We start from the raw sequence: 21,586 nt of genomic DNA on the forward strand, positions 1-21,586 counted from the left end.
CATGGCAACAGCAAGCCGTGAGAGATGCTATTTGGTCTGTGGTGTGACGCTGTTGATGGAAGGGGGGGTAAAGGGGCGTGGGGATCACCCAAAGATGGGGATATGGGGGGATTTTTTAAAGTTGGAATCTGTGTCCCCAGAGAGCCCGGCACACGTCCGTGGCCCCGCCCGAAAGCAACGTGACCCGGCGGCTTCAGAGTATTCATGTGTGTGTGTGTCTTTGCTTTAAAAAAGTGTGTGCGTTTGTTGTGATTTCTGCACTGATTTCCATTTCTCCCACAGCATTTTTCTGACAGTTTTTTGGGTGCATGTGTCTTCACTTGCAGTCATCTTTCTTCCTTCGCTTAGGCTCATATCTACAGATGTGTGTTTGTGTGGTGTCCTTCATTGCTCCGTGTGTGTGTGTGTTTGTGTGTGCGTGTGTGCGTGTGTGTGTGTGTGTGTGTGTGTGTGTGTGTGTGTGTGTGTCTGTTTTATTGAATCTCCATTCACAGAGGCCCCTCAGCTGCAATTCTACTGAGGTTAGAGCTGAGGCACTCAAAGCAGAATGTTAAGTGCAGCCTGGCAAAGATTTTCTCAGAAAGTTATTCAATAAACCTTTAAATATGAAAGTTATCTTTCACAGAGGAAATCTGATGTTTTAAGGATTATATTGTTCAAGTGGACTCGGTCTCATTCAAACTTGTTTCAAATACTTGCAGGGGATATGAAAGCCTAATGTACTGACTTTTCCTGTTGGCTAAATATGAGAATAAGAGGCTTGTGATTTGTACTACCTATGATCGTGGAGCTAAAATATATCTGAAACTTCAGACTTGAATTTGAGAGCGAGCTAAGAAAAAGTAATAAACCTAATCTTAAAAGCAATTTCATACAGTTGTTGTAACGTCTCCGCGCTGTGACTCCAGTATAAAGCAGCATAAATACAGCTTACCTTGCTGTGTGTTCCACTTTCATTATTGAGGTGTATCAGTGCCAGATCTGATAAAGCAGGACTTTCAACACCGACTTCTACACAACAAACACGTACAGCTGGGGATCATTGTGATCACAGTACAGCAGTGAGGTAGATACATTTGGTCTTAATCTTGCAGCTATTCATCACAGTGACACTTGGAACACAACGTCATGGTTTTTAATATTACCACCCAGTCATCATATTGTCACTGCCAAATGTGTCCTTATCACTAAAACTAGATAATAAACACAAACATAGCTTTATTATTGAGTTTTTATGCATTCAGTACATTGTAAAAGACCATCTCAGCAATGTTAAAAACAACTAAGATGATATTAGGTGCAATTCATAGACTATAAAGTACCCTCTGAGGAATGGCTCTAAACCCTGGAGATGCTGATGTCTGTCTCAGCCTACATATAATGCTCTATCATCAGATGAGTCACTCCACAGTATATATTTCCAATCATTTCTGAAAGTGACAACTGATTTTAATCTGAGATTTTTAAAAATGACACATTAAAGAAACCCAAATCCCACTATTGATCAGTGAGTATGACACATATTCATCAAAAGGGCATTTTCTCTCAGATTTATCTCTCAAGACATATCTCTCTGACACCAGTACAGTACCCTCACTCGTCCCTGTGCAGTTTTTATTCATTGATATTTAAGAAAACTATGGCCAAATTATTCTAACAACAGTTAACAGCTAACAGTCACAATATTAACCATTTTTGAAAACAGTAGAAAATGTGTGTGAACATGTAATTTTAGGTTTTTTATATTTGGTCTGTGTCAGCTGCAAATCTGCTCATTTCAAGAGTATTTATTTGCATTTCTGATTCTCAATACCACAGAGCATCAAGTTGCATATTTTCTTCCAGTTGACACATACTTTAAAGTCCATGAAATTAGGGAACAAGGATGAATGATCTCTCACATCCTAATGAATCCTTATTTTAATATGCAATGAAGTAAGAAGAGAATTACCAGAAGCTACTTCAATAACAGCTCCCCAAATATAGTGCATGAAAAATATCATACCACCAAAGATTAGTGGCATGCTTTCTAAATTGTTTGGACTGGGGGGGGGGCTTTTTTGCCTTCATGATAGGACAGCTGAAGAGAGACAGGAGATGTGGGGAGCAGAGAGGGGGGTAAACATGCAGCACATGGAAGCGGTCGGGAGCCGCCAACCTCTGCGATGAGGACCATAGCCTCTGCACGTGGGGCGCCTAGACCGCTAGGCCACCAGCGCCCTGACTTGTACATTTCTGAATACATTTTCTGGGTTCTCAGACATCCCTGTACCCTGACGCTGCTGACTGTGTCCAGTCTGTCAGACCAAACTTGCATGGCTCTCAGTTTTCAGGGCTGCTCTAGAAGCAACACCGCCAACATTATGGAAGAATGGTGTATTTTCTAAGCTAAAGTAAATTTAATAGCTAAGCTAAAGTTAACCCATTGTAACCGTAACAGTTTATTTTGTTAATTAAAATAAATAGGTCTGGGTTATTTTGAGTTCAGAATAACACAAAGAGAGAAGGAGGAAATGTTAGCCTAGTAGGCTTCTCCAAACTAAAACCAAATATGTGTGTGGATGTGTTCATGTCTAGTTCTGATGCTTTAAACTTTACATCATGGCAATGAGAACAGTTTCAGGGTTGTAAAATACTGACATGTAACTTAGCTGTTTGTACACTGTGTCTCTTTTTAAAAGTGAAGTTCCTTGAACATTCAGTCTTTACAAACAAAGCTTGTTTTTAAGTTTTGCTGTCTATTTCTTTTCCTTCAGCTGTGTGCACGAGCACCCATGAATGGACCATGACCCAAACAATCCAAGAGCTTCACTTGGTGAGCATTTAGACTTATTGTAGCTTCTACAAACATACATGTTCAATTTAATGATAATTAAATGTCTTTAATGTGTGTGTACTTGTTGCTCTGTAGGGTGTTCTGGGAGGTCTTTGCAGTGGGAAGTCTGCTCTGGTCCACAGACATCTGACAGGAAGTTACCTACAGCTGGAGAATGTTGAGGGTTTGTCTCACATTATGTTTACTATAACCTTTACCCGTTTTCTAAATACAATGTGTATTTTCATCATGTTCAAAAGTCAGCCATTTTCATCCAAGAAGGATATGGGAAGCTGACACAGTTATTTATGCAATGCTTTGGAAGCATTTCAGCATTTCACTGCTTTCTGAATGATAATCGATTGGAACCACAATGGAAAGTTCAAAAACTTGAGGGGCATTGTGTCGTGAATTTAAAGCAAAACATTTGATAGCCAATAAGACACTGAGAGACAGAAAGCTAATGTTAGCATTAAATAACTTCTTTGCTAACAATGCAGTTTGATACAGGGCAAAACAAGATAGATAGATAGATAGATAGATAGATAGATAGATAGATAGATAGATAGATAGATAGATAGATAGATAGATAGATAGATAGATAGATAGATAGATAGATGGAGTAGATGGATGGATGGATGGATGGATGGATGGATGGATAGATAGATAGATAGATAGATAGATAGATAGATAGATAGATAGATAGATAGATAGATAGATAGATAGATAGATAGATAGATAGATAGATAGATAGATAGATAGATAGATAGATGGAGTAGATGGATGGATGGATGGATGGATGGATGGATGGATGGATAGATAGATAGATAGATAGATAGATAGATAGATAGATAGATAGATAGATAGATAGATAGATAGATAGGTAGATAGGTAGGTAGGTAGGTAGGTAGGTAGGTAGGTAGGTAGGTAGGTAGGTAGGTAGGTAGGTGGGATGGGTGGGTGGATGGATGGATGGATGGATGGATGGATGGATAGATAGATAGATAGATAGATAGATAGATAGATAGATAGATAGATAGATAGATAGATAGATAGATAGATGGATAGATGGATAGATGGATAGATATGAACTTTAGATAGATAGATATGAACTTTATTAAACAACAGGAAATGTGCAAATTCCTAACTAACAGTAATATGAGCTAGCTAGCCAGTTGAATGCTAACGTTAGCACTTGTTAAGGTGTTGTTTTATGCTGAAATATGAGTTGATGCCTTGAGAGCTGATCAGGGTGGAAAGCATTTGCTTCTACCATGGTTCTATTAGTTTTGAATTTTTCATTAGTTTTTTCATTAGTTTTTTTATTTATTTATTTATTTAATTTGTATTATTATTATTACTTCAGTTTACTTTTACTGAGTGTTTAAAGTTTGGTTTGTAAAGATTTATTATTATTTATGCTTAGTTCAGATTTAGTGTTTTAGTTTTTGTGTATATCTATTTTGTTCCCTCTTGCAGGACGCCAGTACGTTAAGGATGTTCTGGTTGATGGACAGAGCCACCTGTTGTTAATCCGAGAAGAAACAGAACTCCCAGATGCTCAGGTTTGTTTGAAACTGATGTAGACAACAAATCAAACTTAAGGTAATGTGATTCTTCATACTATCTGCTGAGTGCTGCTCTCTTCTTCTTCACTCCTCTACAGTTTGCATCTTGGGTGGATGCAGTTATCTTGGTCTTCAGTTTGGAAAATGAGACCAGCTTCCAAGAAGTTTACAAAATTTACCACCAGCTTGCAATCCATCGGCCTGTATCAGAGATAGCTTTCATAGTGGTCGGCACTCAGGGTGAGAAACTCACAGACAACATGTCCTTTAAACTGCACAAAGAGGTGTACATATGTTGCATGTGTGTATTTTTCCAGATAAGATCAGCAGCACCAACCCCAGAGTGATCGATGATGCCAGGGCCAGGCAGCTCTGCTCAGATGTGAGGCGCTGTACCTACTACGAAACCTGTGCGACGTATGGCCTCAATGTGAACAGAGTATTCACAGATGGTATGTGTCACGACTCTGTTGTAAAAGATACAGAAATCTTAAAGACCCCGCCTGCTGATGATCAGTTCTTTTTATTCCACAGCTGCTCAGAAAATCATTACGGCCAAGAAGCAAGCTGCTCTTCTGGCTTCCTGTAAATCCCTCCCAAACTCTCCCAGTCACTCTGGAGGCTCCACCCCAGTGTCAGGAGTGTTTCCAGGACAGGTACAACTTCCACAAAAATGCTGCCAAGCTACACCATTTACACGTGTTTACTGTCTTGTTTATTTCAGGGTTGCTGTCAGGCTGTTTTCAAGTGTACTGTTGTAACAAACTCAATTATCTCCCTTTTCTGTTCAATTATCGCTTCATCGCCTCCCCCCTCTTCGGCCTCTCTTTCCTCTCTCTTTAGGCCAGTAATGGTGGACAGAGCAGTGATTACTCCTCATCACTGCCCTCCACTCCTGTGATCAGCCATAAAGAGATCGGCAAGGCAGGGAAACAGGAAGGGGCCACGCCGGGGTCAGTTCGCAGCGCCACACGGAGACGCACACCCCGATTTGCGGTACATACTGGTCAAGCTTTTGATTTTAGCAGTTTATAAACTCTTTTATTTTCATACTTTTATCTCTCTTCTTTTTACATCTTCTCTTTGCAGTCAAACTTGGCATATGTGTTGGGATTATATGCACTTATAGATTTTTTTATTTTTTTATTTAACCTTTATTTAACCAGGTGAGTTAATTGAGAACCAATTCTCATTTGCAATAACGACCTGGGCGAGGAGGCAACACAGGTGGCATGACAATAAATAAAAGACAAAACAAGAAACAGAGAGGACATACAGAGAAACCTAGAGACAGAACAATACAATACAAAAATATGACAGCAGTGAACAACTTAAAAGCAATTTAAAAGCAAGTGCAGTGATGTTGAGGTATGGGGTGTATTAGTTTTTTGAAAGTGGCGAGTGGAATGAGAGAGGTCAGCTTTAGGGATTGTTGAAGGTGATTCCAGTCATTTGCAGCGGAAAACTGGAAGGAGGTGTGACCAAAGGAGGTCCGGGCTTTGGGTGGGATGAGTTTGATAAGGCTACTTGAGCTAGATAAGCTATGGTCTGGTGGAAGAAAGCCCTGGGTAGACCTAGTCACAGAATTGAATGTTACTATCCATGGTTGTTGTAATGGGTTATAGATTTAGCTCTATTTGGCAAAAAGATATATATATATATATACTTTATTGGTCCCCCATTGGGGGAAATTATTAGCAGCTTACAAACGGGACGGGGTAATACAACAATGTACTAACATAGTTAAAAATATAATAACAATAATAATAGTAATGATAAAGGTAAAATAAAATAAAATAGAATAAAATAAAATAAAATAAAATAAAATAAAATAAAATAAAATAAATTAAATAATATAAAATTAAATTAAATTAAATTAAATTAAATTAAATTAAATTAAATTAAATTAAATTAAATTAAATATGGCATCTATTACAGATGTATCCACACTATGTTCACTTCTATCTGATAAACACACATTAACCATCATGGGAAGCTTAAAATGAGAACACCATTTGTGTGAGAAATCCCTGTTTTACATGGCTAATGTTTTGTTTGGAGATTGTAAAAGAAGTCTCTTCTCACCTTGTGTGTTTTTAGAAAGTTGTACTCTGTCCTGAGTGCGAAAACCAAACAAGACCTCTACTGGACATGTGCAGGATTAAATAGCTTATTTAAAAAGGGATTCATAACTTAGAAATGATCATTACTTTGTGATTTAACTGTAGAACAAAGGGTAGGAGGGAAATAGGTACATTCATTATATAGTCATATGTATGAGTTAAACTTTAATGTAAGGCTGATTGGCTCTGGGATTTTATTTATTTCTAGTGATATTACTGTCATTTAAAGCCAGCTGGTGAAGTCCGGAAATAATCCCAAATACGTTTTTATACTGAATTGCATGGTGCCTTAATGATATCTTTGAGCCAGTTTCTCCACTCCTGCCTCTAATGCAGTCATTGCTCATCTGTTCCTTTGTCCAGGGTCGCAGAGGCAGTGACTCAAACAGAAGGAGTGCAGACTTTAAGGGCGATCTGGGCAGTGGACGCTGCATTCCCATCAAACAGGTAAGAATCATATTATTTTAGCCTGTACATATTAGTCATGCCTATTTGTTGTTCTTTTGTATTTATAGCTGATGCTATTGTTATTATTTTTATTTTATTTTTATTTGTATGTCTTATTCTTATGCCTTGTACAAAGAGAGCACAGTTTACCTAAGTCAAATTCCTTGTGTGTTACCTGGCCAATAAAGCTGATTCTGATTCTCTGATTCTGAGAAGCAAGTTTTTACTTGATGCAGAAACAAATGTGATAAATGTAATGAACCTCTGCAGAGACTTTATACCAGAAGTCTCTTTTATTAAATTAGATTTGTGAAGGCCGTCTCATCGTGTGGCGAGATTAAATGTTCAGATCTCCCATATTGGTCCGATGAAAAGGAGAGTGGGTGTATTTTGGCAGCCTACTGTTATCATGCTCCTGAAATGTGCAAGATGAACACACAAGGCATTTTGTGATATATTCTCACCCTCCAGTTTTTTTTTATCTCCAACAGGGCATCTTGCTGAAACGCAGTGGGAACTCGCTCAACAAAGAGTGGAAGAAGAAGTATGTGACGCTGTCCAACGATGGCATACTGTCCTATCACTCCAGTGTCAATGTGAGTCAGTGCGTTAACACAGAGCTCTGAAGCATGACGCTGCTGTCAGATGATGGAGAGGTTGATTATGACGACTGATGTTTTGCTTGGCAGGACTACATGCTGAACACCCCTGGGAAAGAGATGGACCTCTTGCGAGTGACAGTGAAGGTGCCAGGAAAGAGACCGCCTCGTGCCATACCTGCTCCACCCACCTGTGGTCTTCCAGCTGGGCTCAACGGGCGTGTCAAAGATGTACCAGGACAAGAAGGTGTCAACCCAGGTAAAACAATCCACTGTTTGTGCTTGTATTTTTGTATTTGTATTGAACTCTAGGTTTCTCAGACGTGTTTACAAAGCTTAATCTTACTGCAAGTGTGCATGAGTATACATCAAGCGGCAACCTCTGGTCTAAAAATGAGTCCAATGTGGAAGTGCTAAAAGCTGCAGTTCATTGTGGATCCGCTTGAGGCTGGCTCTGGAAGTACCGGAAACCACATATACATGAATGTGAAAAAGACAATCTTTAATAGCAATAGCAATTTTTTTTTTTTCATTACATGTAAGTTCAAGTTGCTTTACATGGGGAATTAAAAACATAAAGACATTTTTCCAAATAGAAAAAATAAAAACTGAAAAACAATAGATACACCCAACATACATCAGACACAGCAATCAAACAAACAGCAAGTGTTGCTGCACATTCATCCAGTCACAACAGTCATTATATCATTCATACGCTTGAGAAAATAAATATGTTTTCAGTCTTTTTTTAAAAGTGGAGACAAATGGAGCGACGCCTGCGAGCTAGTTCAGGCAGACAACTAGAGCTGCAATGCCGTACACGTCACATGTCCCACTCTCATAACCATCATCCAATCCTGCCCTCTGCCTCTCAAATTGGCGGTCTATTTAAATTGGGAAAATCTCCCATCTCTCCCTCTGCCTGTCAATGCCTCTGCTGCTGCATGCCTTTTGCTGAAATTTTCTCCATCCCCACCGCCTCCCCAGCATCCACCTGCAGGCTCCGGGGGATGTTTAGTATGTTTTGCTCATCACTCCTCAATGTGTGCATGTAACTTATCTGCAGGGAGTGATGAGGCCGGAGCCTTGGCGCCAAACATGAATATGTATTTGCTGCTACAATAAACAATTTAAACGTGAGTTGTCTGACTGAATTGTTATGGACCTGGGGTCAGCAGGCAGTCTGTTCCAAAAAGATGGACCACAGTAACTAAAGGCCCCTTCATCGGACCTAGATTTCACCCTGAGTACATTTAAAAGACCTCCACCTGCTGACCTAAGGATCCTGGTCGGGTTATACAAAGCAGAAATAAACATGTTTACAGCCTGGTACAAAAGACGAGTGTAGTCTGGATAGCTCATTTCTTGGCGCACACTGTAGGGGGGGTGAATTTTTTTCTAACCCAGCAATTTCAAAGATATTGAGATTACGAGTCTTCGAATGAGAGGCACAGCTGACTTGATTGACAGGCGGGAACACTGTAGCTGTTGGCTAGGAGGCTCAAACTCCGCCTCTTTACATCACAATCGCTCAACAGCACCAATATGGCTGCTGCTGACAATTGGCCTCAAAACAGCACTTCAGAAACAGATGGGTGACGTCACGGATCCTACGTCCATATTTTATACAGTCTATGGTTTAAATCAATGATGAAAAAATATCAAAGCAGTATTTTTTTTCTATAAAAAAGGAAAAGCAATAACAACCGTAAAAAGTGGAACTGAGCCAAAGAAGTAGTACAGCTGTAAAAAAAAAAAAAAAAGCTTCAGAGAGGGGTCAAGTATCTGTACCAGAAAGGACAAAAAATAGCAAACAAAGCAAATTCTCAGCAAAAGAACAAGAAGAGCCTCCTCAGGGATTTTACAAGTTTTGCGAGAGGGTGTGAAAGACTTCAGGACTCTTTCAGTCAGGCTCTGCATCTTTAATTTCCACTTGTATCCATGCTGATTCAGGTTTTCTTTTAACTATAAGTAGCTCAGTTTTACATTTTATATCACCCATACGTAACTGCATGCTTGCTATCATCTCTTTAGTCCCTGTAAGCGCCAGCAGCTTCCTGCAGGTGGAGGAGATGGAGGGACTGGGTGGCGCACTGTTCCTGAGGAGTAACAGAGGAGTGCAATGCCCCTCCACACTGTCCAACCACGCTCATAGTGTTGGTGAGAACACGAAATGTTTGGGATGTAATTTTCTCAAAACACATGCAATTTTTATTTATTTTTTACCAGACGCATGAAATTGTGCATTAATGTGTGTTATCTTGTTGCCAGACTCTGCAGTCGAGGGTGTCTCCAGCTCCTCCTCCACCAAAGACTTCGGCTCCTCTTCTCCGGTGACGGACAGGAAGAAGCATCGCAGAAAGAAAAGCATGAACATGAAAGGAGATGCAACGCTCGGACAAGCAGACGGTAAACGCTCTACAGTCCATATGTGTTTAAAGATAAAAACAGACATAAACTTAACTGCTGTCAAGCCATCAAAAGGTAACAACAGCTATTTCTGGATTTTATAAGGATGACAAATTTTTCTTACCTTTCTTTTTATCTTCTCATTCAGCCAAGCGCAAAATGTGGAAACTTAAAAGCTTTGGTAGCCTGAGAAATGTCAGCAAGACAGGTAATGTTGAACTTCAATACTGTGTTCTGTTAAACTTTGTCTGACCCTCTTTTTTATGCTTTCCTGCTCTGCTGTGCCAAGCTTTTGTTGTAGAAAAGCTTAACTTACAACTTTCATAAGGTTATATTTTTGGTTATAATTTTACATGACAATATAGGCTTCTGCCTTTTTCTGGACTTGGATGTTTTACTGCACTTTTGTCAGAGCTTCTTTTTATTCTTATTCTTATTATTTATTCAGATTCCCATTAGCTGCCACTAACGCAGCAGCTACTGTTCCTGGGGTCCACATTAAACAAACATAACATACAAAATATACATAAAATACAAAACTAAAAAATCTACAAACATTACAAAGAAAACTGTGAATGCTATATAGAAATAAAACACAAAAAAACAGAAAAATTGAACTGAAACTGAATATACTACAAATGTAAGAAAATGCTAAAAACACAATGTAGAAAAACTGAAAATGCTACGGATTTAAGACATAAAAACTAAAAATGCTAAAAACACAATGTAGAAAAACTGAAAATGCTACAGACATAAGATAGAAAAACTGAAAATGCTAAAAACACAATGTAGAAAAACTGAAAATGCTACAGACATGAGATAGAAAACTGAAAATGCTAAAAACACAATGTAGAAAAACTGAAAATGCTACAGACATGAGATAGAAAACTGAAAATGCTAAAAACACAATGTAGAAAAACTGAAAATGCTACAGACATAAGATAGAAAAACTGAAAATGCTACAGACATGAGATTGAAAAACTGAAAATGCTAAAAACACAATGTAGAAAAACTGAAAATGCTACAGACATTAAATAGAGAAACTAAAAATGCTAGAGACATAAGATAGAAAAACTGAAAATGCTACAGACATTAAATAGAGAGACTGAAAATGCTACAGACATAAGATTGAAAAACTGAAAATGCTACAGACATGAGATTGAAAAACTGAAAATGCTACAGACATAAGATAGAAAAACTGAAAATGCTAAAAACACAATGTTGAAAAACTGAAAATGCTACAGACATTAAATAGAGAAACTAAAAATGCTACAGCAATAAGATAGAAAAACTGAAAATGCTACAGACAAGATAGAAAAACTGAAAATGCTATAAACACAATGTAGAAAAACTGAAAATGCTACAGACATGAGATTGAAAAACTGAAAATACTACAGACATCAGATAGAAAAACTGAAAATGCTACAAACAGAAAATACAGCAGCTAGAAATGCTATAAACATAAGGTAGAAAAACTGAAAACTGAAGATGCTACAACCATAAAATAGACACAGAATGTTGCTGGAATTTCAGCATTTCTGCAACTGCTTTCATTTAATCTAACACAGAATATTATATGATGATAATGTTTTAAATTCTTGTTTTTCTGGGCCAGATGAGGATAACTTTGATTTCCTTGTGGTGTCGAGCACTGGCCAGACATGGCACTTTGAAGCCCAGAGTGTGGAGGAGAGAGACTCCTGGGTCCAAGCCATCGAGAGCCAGATCCTGGCCAGCCTACAGTTGTGTGAGAGCAACAAGAACAAGGCAAGAATGAACAAAAGCCTGACAGTGTTCCATATACATGTGGTTTTACGATGATAATTATTTATTTTTGGTCCTTTGATATTGATTACTTACATTAATTATGCCTGTAACGGGTTTCTAATGCCCCAATTCATCATGTTTTATTGTAATAGTGTGCTCAAGAAGAAGAATACATTTGTAGTAGAGTACAATAAGGAAAGGCAAAGAAAAGCAACAGGACAAAGAATAAGTGCATCTTTAATACACTGAGGCCCCGTAAGCATTTACATTGAGTCACTGAGCACAGCAGAGATACGTCTTTTGTTAATACAATAAAGGAGCAACCCAATGTGATTTTAACGCTTCACATATTAAAATCTGTGGCTAATGATGGAGTATATTTCCTCATGTTCCCTCCAGCACTAAGAAGACAGAGATGAATCATAGTCAGCATATTTATTTGTTGTAATAAAATGCTGTCTCTGTATCTCCTAAGCATATTCTCTCTCTACATGTGTGAAGCAATTGTGTTATGTTCTTTTCTACAGCGTTAATTGAACTGACAGATGACAAAATGTGATGCATATTGATGTGAATTGTTGTCTCAGCATAAAAATAGCAACCTGTTTTTCTACTGCAAATCATGACAAATCAAGCTGCATTTTTTTTGTCTTTGCTGTGCCTTTGTCAGTCTATTGTTGCAAAAAAAATATTGTGTTTACATTAAGGAGGGCAGAGTCTGAGGTTGTGTTTATGCAGATCATGTAAAGTGGTATACTGGTAGCTATATTGGTATGAAATGATGTCAGTGGTTCCATCTGCTAGCACCCACATAGCAGCTCTTTAGGCTTTTGTTGGCAGAGAGTCAAAGTTAAGAGAAACAGCAAAGCAGTGAATTTATTTGTTTTTTACAGAGATGTATGACGGTGTATGTAGATGTGTAGATGGATGAGCTGAGCCTCATCCAAGGTTTAAGCAAAATACCAAACACTGTTTTCTGTCTTTTCATCTTGTAATCTGCTTTAGCTGATTGTTGTTCCATGTACCGTTTTGTACATGGGCAGCAATGACCTGTAATGGAAGGCAATCTAACTTATTTTAGAAAGCAATGTACAGGCAAAGGATAGCAACCACTGGGCCAACAGTTAATAAAAAACATAAAAAGGAAATCTGAATTTTAAGAGGACATTATCTTCTCTCGGAAGTCCATTTAGAGAGCTGTGTTATCATATTTGTGTGGTGTGTATTTGCACCTTGGGACTCCTGCAAAGGAACAATTCTCTTCTAGGGGGAAGTTAACCTTGGCCCTTCTCCCATCTTGTCAGGAAACTGGTACTGCTGGATGTTTCTGAAGTGATGAGGGCAGCTAATTAGACTGACTACCACTTAAACCTGCCACATCTCTGGACCTGTGCGATCCAGACTGCCCACTAATGACTGTGTTGGTTTCAGTTCATGTACGAATCCTGGAGTGGATTTAGCCCAATCATCTCCAAAAATGATACTTTCAATTTATATAATGACTCTTAATCATAACTTTAATCCCATGATGCATTGCTTTATCAGTGGTATGATAGTTGTGTGTCCTAGGAGGCCATAGCCACTAAATTTAAAGCTTTAAATGGATATAATAATTATAGTCATCCACCACAGCCTGTTCATTTGAATTATGATAATAGTTATGGCTAATGAGAGCAGCTGGCAGAGCTAATACCACAGAGTGTTAGTACGCTGGTGTTTCCCTTGTTTTGACCATACACACTCTGTGTGCTTTCCACAGGCTCGCAGGAACAGCCAGAGTGAAGCAGTGGCTTTGCAGGCAATCCGCAACGCGAAAGGCAACAACTTCTGTGTAGACTGTGATGCTCCAAGTTAGTGACACTCCTCAGTAGATATTTTCCTCTCAGTGCATGTTCAGATCTGGGTCTGGCTTTGGTTGATTACTCATTTCAAACCTCTCAATGTGTCATCCTTCCTCCCACGCATACTTGTCATTTGCTCCTTGCTCTCTTTTTTTCCGTTTCATGTCTGTGATGTTCAAACAATAATCAAACAGAGCTTCATGCAAAAACAGGGCTATGTTACATAAATGTGGGGCAAGACACTGAGGGGGATTTGGACATATTTGCACTTGAGTTCTGATTCTTCCCCTATCCAAAATCTAGAATCTACATCAACTACTGTAAAAAAATAAATAAAAAAAAAGACAGTGGTCATGATGTCCTTTAAAATACAGCTGCTGGTTTTTACCATAGACTGTATAAATAATGGACGTAGTATCCGTGACGTCACCCATCTGTTCCTGAGCGCTGTTTTGAAGCAAATCGATGACGGCAGCCATATTGGAAAAGCTGAACTCAACCAGGCATAGTGTGACGTAAAGAGGCGCAGTTTGAGCCTCCTAGCCAACAGCTATGTGTTCCCGACCAGCCGGGAGTCAAGTCAGTCATGTCCTTATTTGGGCAAAAACTTGTAATCTTAATATCTTCTGAAGCGTCACCCCCCGTACAGGGTGTGCCCATAGAGAAATTAGCTACGCAGAGCCAAGGCCTTTTTTGAACCAGGCTGTAAACATGTTTATTAATGCTGCAAAGATCGTCTTTTTTGAATTGGTGTCTATGTGGTTTCTGGTGTTTCTGTGTTGCCAATTGGTTATTACATTGCAGTTCAGATACTGATCACAGACCAGTCATATCACTGAAAGATGTTTAGCAAAATGAAATTACTACCAACCTTTTCATGTTTCTCCTGATATTGTGAACATTTCCAATATGCAGCCAAAATACCTGTTGCTTTGAAGGCATGTTGACAGAACTTTCAGACTTAAAAAAAGACAAAACCAAGTGGCCACCTCTCATGTTAAAAATTAAGCCAATGCAGGAGTGCTAAAAAATTGCAGTTCCTTCAGCTTCCACTTGAGGCTGGCTCCAGAAGCCATAGTGCACATCCTGTTTGTCTCATTGTTCTGAAGATACAAAGGTTACAAGTTTTGCATAATTAGGTGTTATCAGGGGAGCGGCTTACTTAACTGAAACGGGGGCACTTTGTAGCTGTTAGCCAGGCGGATAAAAGCCTGTTACAGCTCTGCCTCTTTGCCTCTTGCTAGTTAGACTGAGTCAACATATCCAATATGGCAACCACCATCACTGGGCTTAAAAACTTAAAAGTGGGTGTCTTCACTGAGATCGCACAGCCCATGGAAAAGACTAGAGTCCTCAAAGTGGTGCTTCAGGGTTGAGTTCTCACCCCTAGCCCTTTGCCTAAATCTCTTTCCTTTTTATGACTGTATCCAGTGTCCTATCTCCCAATTAGGCTTGAAACAGCCCCCAAAAAAATCTAAAAAAACTCAGACCAAAAATGTGTTACTGAATCATGAGATAACCTTTTTTCCCCATTAGCAGAAATATCTGCAAAGCAACTGTTATTATGTTAATTTCCAGCCAAATTAGAGACTTTTTAACATATTGAAGAGCTGGCTGCAAAGATAAATAATAATGAACCTTTGTTATTAGACACGCAGTCAGCTAAAGCAGGGTCTCGGATATCAGTAAACCAAACAAAAATAGATCAGAAGTGGAATCCTCTTCTATTGTTGTAACACTTTAGAGGACCAGGGTTTGAGGGGCAGATATTGTCTGGTCATAGGCCACAGATTTCGCAACTGTGCTTTAAAACTTTGCCAACTGCTAAACTTGCACATTAATGTCAGCCCATTACTAAAACAAATAGTAAAAGTCAATCATTTAGTCTCAAGTGAAGCCACAGCCTGATTTGTTGTCTTCTTCTCCAAAGACCCAACCTGGGCCAGTCTGAACCTGGGTGCTCTCATTTGCATCGAGTGCTCAGGGATCCACAGAAACTTGGGGACTCACGTGTCACGTGTCCGCTCTCTGGACCTCGATGATCTTCCACGAGAGCTCACGTTGGTTCTCAGCGCCATCGGCAACCACATGGTAAACAGTATATGGGAGGCACGGACGTTCGGCCACCGTAAACCTGCACCCGATGCAACACGGTAAACATTGACTGATGTGACAAACAATGTTTGAGTTAAAGTTTTGAAGAGATCATGAGATTGTGTGGATGAGTTTAAAAGTTACAGGAGCTAGAGGAACTTTTTATTTATGTGCAGAAGAAAGACTACAAACTTGAAATGTGTCTCTCTGAATATTCATCACATCTCTCTTCTTTCTCTACTCGCGCAGTGAGGAGCGGGAGTCGTGGATCAGGGCCAAGTATGAGCAGAAACTCTTTGTGGCACCGTTGCCTCCCCCCACTCCTGGCGAGGGTCCAGACATCACGCTCTCTGGCCGTCTTCTCCTGGCAGTGATGGAGCACAACCTCCCCAAGCTGCTGCTCCTTTTGGCCCACTGCACTAAGGAGGACATGAACGCACCCCTCAGCCTGGCTATCTCCTCCAGGTCGCTCATGGCGCTTCGACTGCCTGGCTCCGCCCTGCACGCTGCCTGTCAGCAGGGGGACGTGGTCATGACACAGCTGCTGCTTTGGGTGAGATTCCTGTCTCTGATATTGAAATCATTAACATTTTTTGTTTGGAAGGCTGGCTTCATATCCCCAAATAATTGCAATAAATAGGAATTGAGATGATGGTACTGTATATATGCAGCTTAGACAAGGTGTGAAATTAGTTATGAGATATCGAGCATCATGTTCAGTTATCCAAAACCTGCAAATTAATAAGTGTTGCCCTTCAAGAACTTCTAGGTGATTCCCTCAGCAAATAACGAAAAGTGTTAAAGTGTCGACTCAGCAGACCACTCAAGGTTGATCTATGCGTGTGAAAGGCACTAAAGCTCACTGAGTCACACCTTTGTTGGGATAATTTCAGACAGTCACGTCAGGTCAAAGTTGCTTTCATTCATCTGTCAATTAGAATATTAAAATGAAAATTGTAGCAGAGCTTTGACGAAGCAGCAGAGACAGAAACAAACAATTTAATGAAGTAGACAGAAATTCTTGACATTCACAGTATCTAGCTCAAAAACAATGTTTGTTGTGAAGTGAGCAAAAACACTTCCTAAGTGGGATCTGGTGGAGCTCTCATACCCCATACGCTAACCAAAGCTCAAATTTAACTTACTGGTAGAACTGCAAAGATCCTTCAGATTGGTAGCAGAACAGATTGTTGTGTTGATTTGAAGCAGACACTTATGGTTATGGAAAGTTCAATGATGCTCTAGGAGCCCACATTCATGACACCATATTCCTATTTTTTACATCAACCCCTCAGGGGAGACCTTCAGGCTGATTTATACTTCTGCGTTGAATCGATGGTGTAGCCTACGCCGAGGGTCTTTTAAGATAATAAAAGACTAAAATATTAAACCGTTAAGAGAAAATAAGATGTGAGACTTAAAAAAAATAAATAAGTAAATAAATAAATAAAGTAGAGTAAAAGTGACTAAATTTGAAATAGATAATAAATAAATAAATAAATAAATAAATAAATAAATAAATAAATAGATAAAACTGTTAAGAATAAAAATAAAACTTAGTTAAAAGCGAGACTAAAAAGGTAGGTCTTGAGTTTGCCTTTAAAAATATTTATGCTCTGGGCAGCCCTCAGATCCTCAGGCAGGGTGTTCCACAGGCGTGGGCCGTGATAATAAAAAGCTGCCTCACCGTGGGTCTTAGTTTTTACGTTTGGTACAATTAAAAGTCCGCTACCTGAAGACCTGAGGGCTCTCACTGGCTCATATGATAAAATAAGAAGGGCCAAGACCATTAAGAGATTTAAAAACCAATAAAATAATCTTAAAATCTATTCTAAAAGATACTGGAAGCCAATGCAGAGACTTTAAAACTGGTGTGATGTGGGCTCTCTTTCTGGTCTTTGTCAGCATTCTAGCTGCTGAGTTCTAAAGCAGCTGAAGCTGAGAAATATTCTTTTTGGGGAGACCAGAAACAAGAGCATTACAATAATCAATTCTACAGGTTATAAAAGCATGAACTAGTGTCTCTGCATTGGCTTGAGAGAGAAACTGGCGCACTTTGGAAATGTTTTTTAGGTGATAAAACGCCTTTTTTGTTATTTCTCTAATGTGTGGCTCAAAACTGAGGTGTGAGTCAAAGATCACACCCAGGTTCTTTACCTGCTCACATGGTTTTAGAGCCAGTGCTTGGAGTTTGGTGTTCAGTTTCTCTCTCTGAGTACCAATGACTAAAACCTGAGTTTTGTCCTGGTTGAGCTGTAAAAATTGCCTCTCCAACTCTATCTAGCACATGCAATACTCCTGCTCCTTACACAAACTTGTCCAGATCACAAAATAAAGATGTCTCATACACAAGCATCAAAACATGCACAATGCACATAAACAACCACAACCACAACCACAACTCAAAAGCCTTTTTTTCATTTATTTTAATTAATTCATTTATATTTTCTCTTTGCATTTTTTTGCTCTCTTTCTCATTTGGTAACTAAATCTCAACTCAAAGACTTGTCTTGTATCATACATAAATTGCTGTAACTGTTATCTTTTGTATGTCAGTCATCTGGCTGTCCTGCTTTTTTATTTTACTTTGTCCCTTAGGTCAGTATTTTTTCATTTTGTTGACTCATAAATAACAAAGAAAGGTAAATGGAATTTTCTACAGGCAGAATGAGAAAGGCAAGCCACCAAAAATATTACTGATTCTATAAAAATCAATATATAAATACAGTTTCTTATTCTAAGTAAGAATAATAAAAATGTATCAGTCTTTGTAGCTCATGAATAATATTTAAAAGGGGCAGTGAACTGCAGTAATTGTTGGACCACTTGCTATTCCCTGAGGATTACCAGAGTTTGAATGTATGGAAATTGTATTATCTCTCCAGGCTCTGTGATTGTCCTCCTTTTTCCATTACAAAATATCAGCTCTGAATAAATCTTATGGGGTTTTGTTTCCCCTCAGTATGGCTGTGATGTTCGATACCGGGACACTCAGGGGCATACGGCGCTGGTCCTGGCTCGTGGTGCCGGCAGTCAGGAGTGTGTCGACATCTTGCTCCAGCATGGGTGTCCAAATGAACTCTCTCCCTCTGTCACCTCGGCGGCAGCTGCCAACACATGCAGCTTCCCTGTTGCCATGACACCGAGCCTAACAGTTGCCACTACACTGAGGATTTCGCACAAGAGCGGCGCCACCAGTTTGAGCTACAGCACCACAAGACGAGCAGTGTCATAATGTGTGTGTGTGTGTGTGTGTCTGTGTGTGTGTGTGTGTGTGTTTATGTTTATGTGTGTGTGTGCTTGGGTGTGCGTGCGTGTGATTGAACCAAAACAAAAAGAGGAGGTTTCCTGACTACACTTTGTACGCAGATGCTAAGAAAAAGAAAACCTTACATCAAGATGCCTCTGCATTCAGATTTCAAATGAATGTATTGCACTGTATACCAGCTGGTATGATTTATATTTCATCATGCAGTCAATATTCTTCTCTTAATTAAGAACAGGAATTTGCCTTTGGCCTCAAACAGCATTGCTGAGCATCTCAAGGCCAGAGGAAAAGAACTGCAATGAGTCTACAACTTTCAAATCCGTCTTTCTCTGCTTAGAATTCCAATGTCAAACACGTCCACACATCCTAACTCTTGACAGCGAATGTGAGTTTGCATACGTTCAACACAGCTGGTTGTCCAGTGCTTAAACAATGTTGTGTGTGTTGGAAAAAAAAAAAAACTTTACAGTGGCTGAAAAAGGGGGCTGTTTTAAAGATAATCAAAAATACCTGTATAGAAATGCATTGATAAAAAATATTATAATTCTAAGAAATTTAAAAGTGCTTTGTTTGAAAGATTGTTATTATATGATTTGTACAGTTGTTTCTGTGTATAAAACTCAAAGAGTTCCTCATAAGCTGACCAGAGATTTACTGTGCAGCCTCATGGTTTCCTTTAATAACCGCCTGATTAACTCTTTGACATCCCAGACTGAGATTTCTATGTTCTGTTCGTATCACTGTGTGTGACAGAAACACTGTACAAGACGCGTGCATTATGACTCCAGCAGCAGCAGTTCATTAATCAAGGCAAGTGTTTTACTAGATGTGCAACTGAACAAGTGAAATGCCTTGATTTTGATTGAATGTATACAAAAACTGATGGTTTGAGTTCTTTATTTCAAAAACTAATGTGTTTTAGAGAGCTATTCTGTTTTGAAGGACTGCATTTTATTTTTTATTTAACTACTTTTCTTCCTCCTGTGACTAATTAAATTGTGTGATATAGAAGATTTAAACTTGGCAAAGGTTCTGAGCTATAAAACCAAGCCTTTGAAGACTAGGTGGTTGAAAAATTAACATGAAATAGAGGAATGTTGCCCGATCTAATATTTGAAAAAGGCATAAAAAAAACCCAACTCTCCTGCAGTACTGTATGTATTTTTGTGTTAATCTAAAGACTCAGCTGAGTGTATATGTCTGTGATGTTAGCATCTCTCCATTTGTATTTTTTTACTCATGCAATGACTCATAGAGCATTCATTATCAATACACTGAGGCTGAAGCCCAAGCTGTTCTGTGTGTCTTTCTGTGTCTGGGATCATGGCACACCATATTGCGAAATAAGCTCTTTATTACCAGATACAATATAATTTTCATTAACAGTAATAATTAATGAGGGATGTGGAGACTTCAGCTGTTGCAGTATGTACTAGCAGTATCATCACATATGCTGGTGTACAGAGGCTTCATGCATTAAACTGAGCTGAGGGCAGGTGGATCCAGCAGTCCAGTGGCAGCAGTTAACACTCTCAGAGCATACCAACTTGAGATCCTCTGGATCAAACCAGTTCTTGTTAAAGGCGCCTTCTGGCTTTGACCTAGTTCTTTCTAGGTCGGTGTCATACTCTCTTTTTATACCATTGAACCTTTACTGAGGTGGTTAAAGAAAAAATGACAAAAGTTACACAATGAAGGAGGAATAATATCAAAAATACAAAGTTTCCATTAATCATGAAGAAATGACTGAAAGAGCATTAAGGCTTGTACACTTCAATTTATAATGTTACCTGAAACAAATTGATTATTCTCAGTGGCATGTATATGTTACTCAAAACAGTGAAAGGAATGAAAATATACAGAGAAATGACCAAAATAATGTTATTAGCTGCAAAAAGTTGGTTCTTTGTAAGAATTGGACTCTGGTGTGATTTTAGAAGCAGGAGTCTGTCCCCCCTGCTGTTCATAGGTTCAATAAAGCGTCTGCATGTTTTGTTACAAATAAAAGGTACAAAAATGCACTCATGGATGCTGCTTTGATAGATAAGATATGATCAAGTGTCCCATATAGTACCAAAATGTCTGGCCTCCATGTTAAATATGTCTCACCAGCTGAAGCCCTAACACACACAGCTGCTACCCTTTCATGTTTTGCCCTTACTAGGGACCCGGGGAATATGGACACTGAACAAAGGTGGCATTCACTTTGCTAATCATTCATTCAAAGAGCAGAGTAGAAGACCAACATGTATCCTGTCTCTATTAAAGGTGCAAAACAGACTAGGTCCATCCTTCTAGTGTGCCTGGTGCCCTCATGCAGGCATGCCTAACATCTGGTTTGAGGAGTTTTGACTCCTTGACTCTTGAAGATGAATTTCAAATACAAACCTTGACTGAAAAAAACAAACTATAAATAATTTAAGAAACATACTTAGGGGGTTATAAAATATGAATAATCAATTAAATAGAGTAGACTGTATTCAACAAAACTGCTATGTTTATCTTTAAACTCTGATAGGACAAATCCTGTTTCATCATTTTTGTAATATAAAGTGGTAAAAGATGTCTCAACTTCAGTTTCACATGCTCATTACTCCTCTGTTTTCCTTGTTCCCTCCTCTGCCTGTTTGTTCACTGAAGTATTAAAAGTGAAAT

The 21,586-nt window shown here is 38.9% G+C and overlaps 1 protein-coding gene across 1 annotated transcript; it reads left to right on the plus strand.

The window, feature by feature from the left end:
• The first annotated feature begins 2,721 nt into the window (after positions 1-2,721).
• LOC117824251 (arf-GAP with GTPase, ANK repeat and PH domain-containing protein 2-like) lies at positions 2,722-20,222 on the plus strand. Its single transcript, XM_034699737.1, has 18 exons — positions 2,722-2,815; positions 2,912-2,999; positions 4,295-4,380; positions 4,482-4,623; positions 4,701-4,835; positions 4,918-5,039; positions 5,227-5,379; positions 6,870-6,953; positions 7,445-7,549; positions 7,643-7,811; positions 9,587-9,712; positions 9,824-9,961; positions 10,110-10,169; positions 11,577-11,728; positions 13,488-13,578; positions 15,500-15,722; positions 15,913-16,216; positions 18,626-20,222. Exons 1-18 carry the CDS (start codon positions 2,786-2,788, stop codon positions 18,896-18,898), a joined length of 2,481 nt encoding a protein of 826 aa, XP_034555628.1. The 5' UTR covers positions 2,722-2,785; the 3' UTR covers positions 18,899-20,222.
• Positions 20,223-21,586: the final 1,364 nt, after the last annotated feature.

This window comes from Notolabrus celidotus, chromosome 1 (genome assembly GCF_009762535.1).
Source record: "Notolabrus celidotus isolate fNotCel1 chromosome 1, fNotCel1.pri, whole genome shotgun sequence".
Taxonomy (NCBI): Eukaryota; Metazoa; Chordata; class Actinopteri; order Labriformes; family Labridae; genus Notolabrus; species Notolabrus celidotus.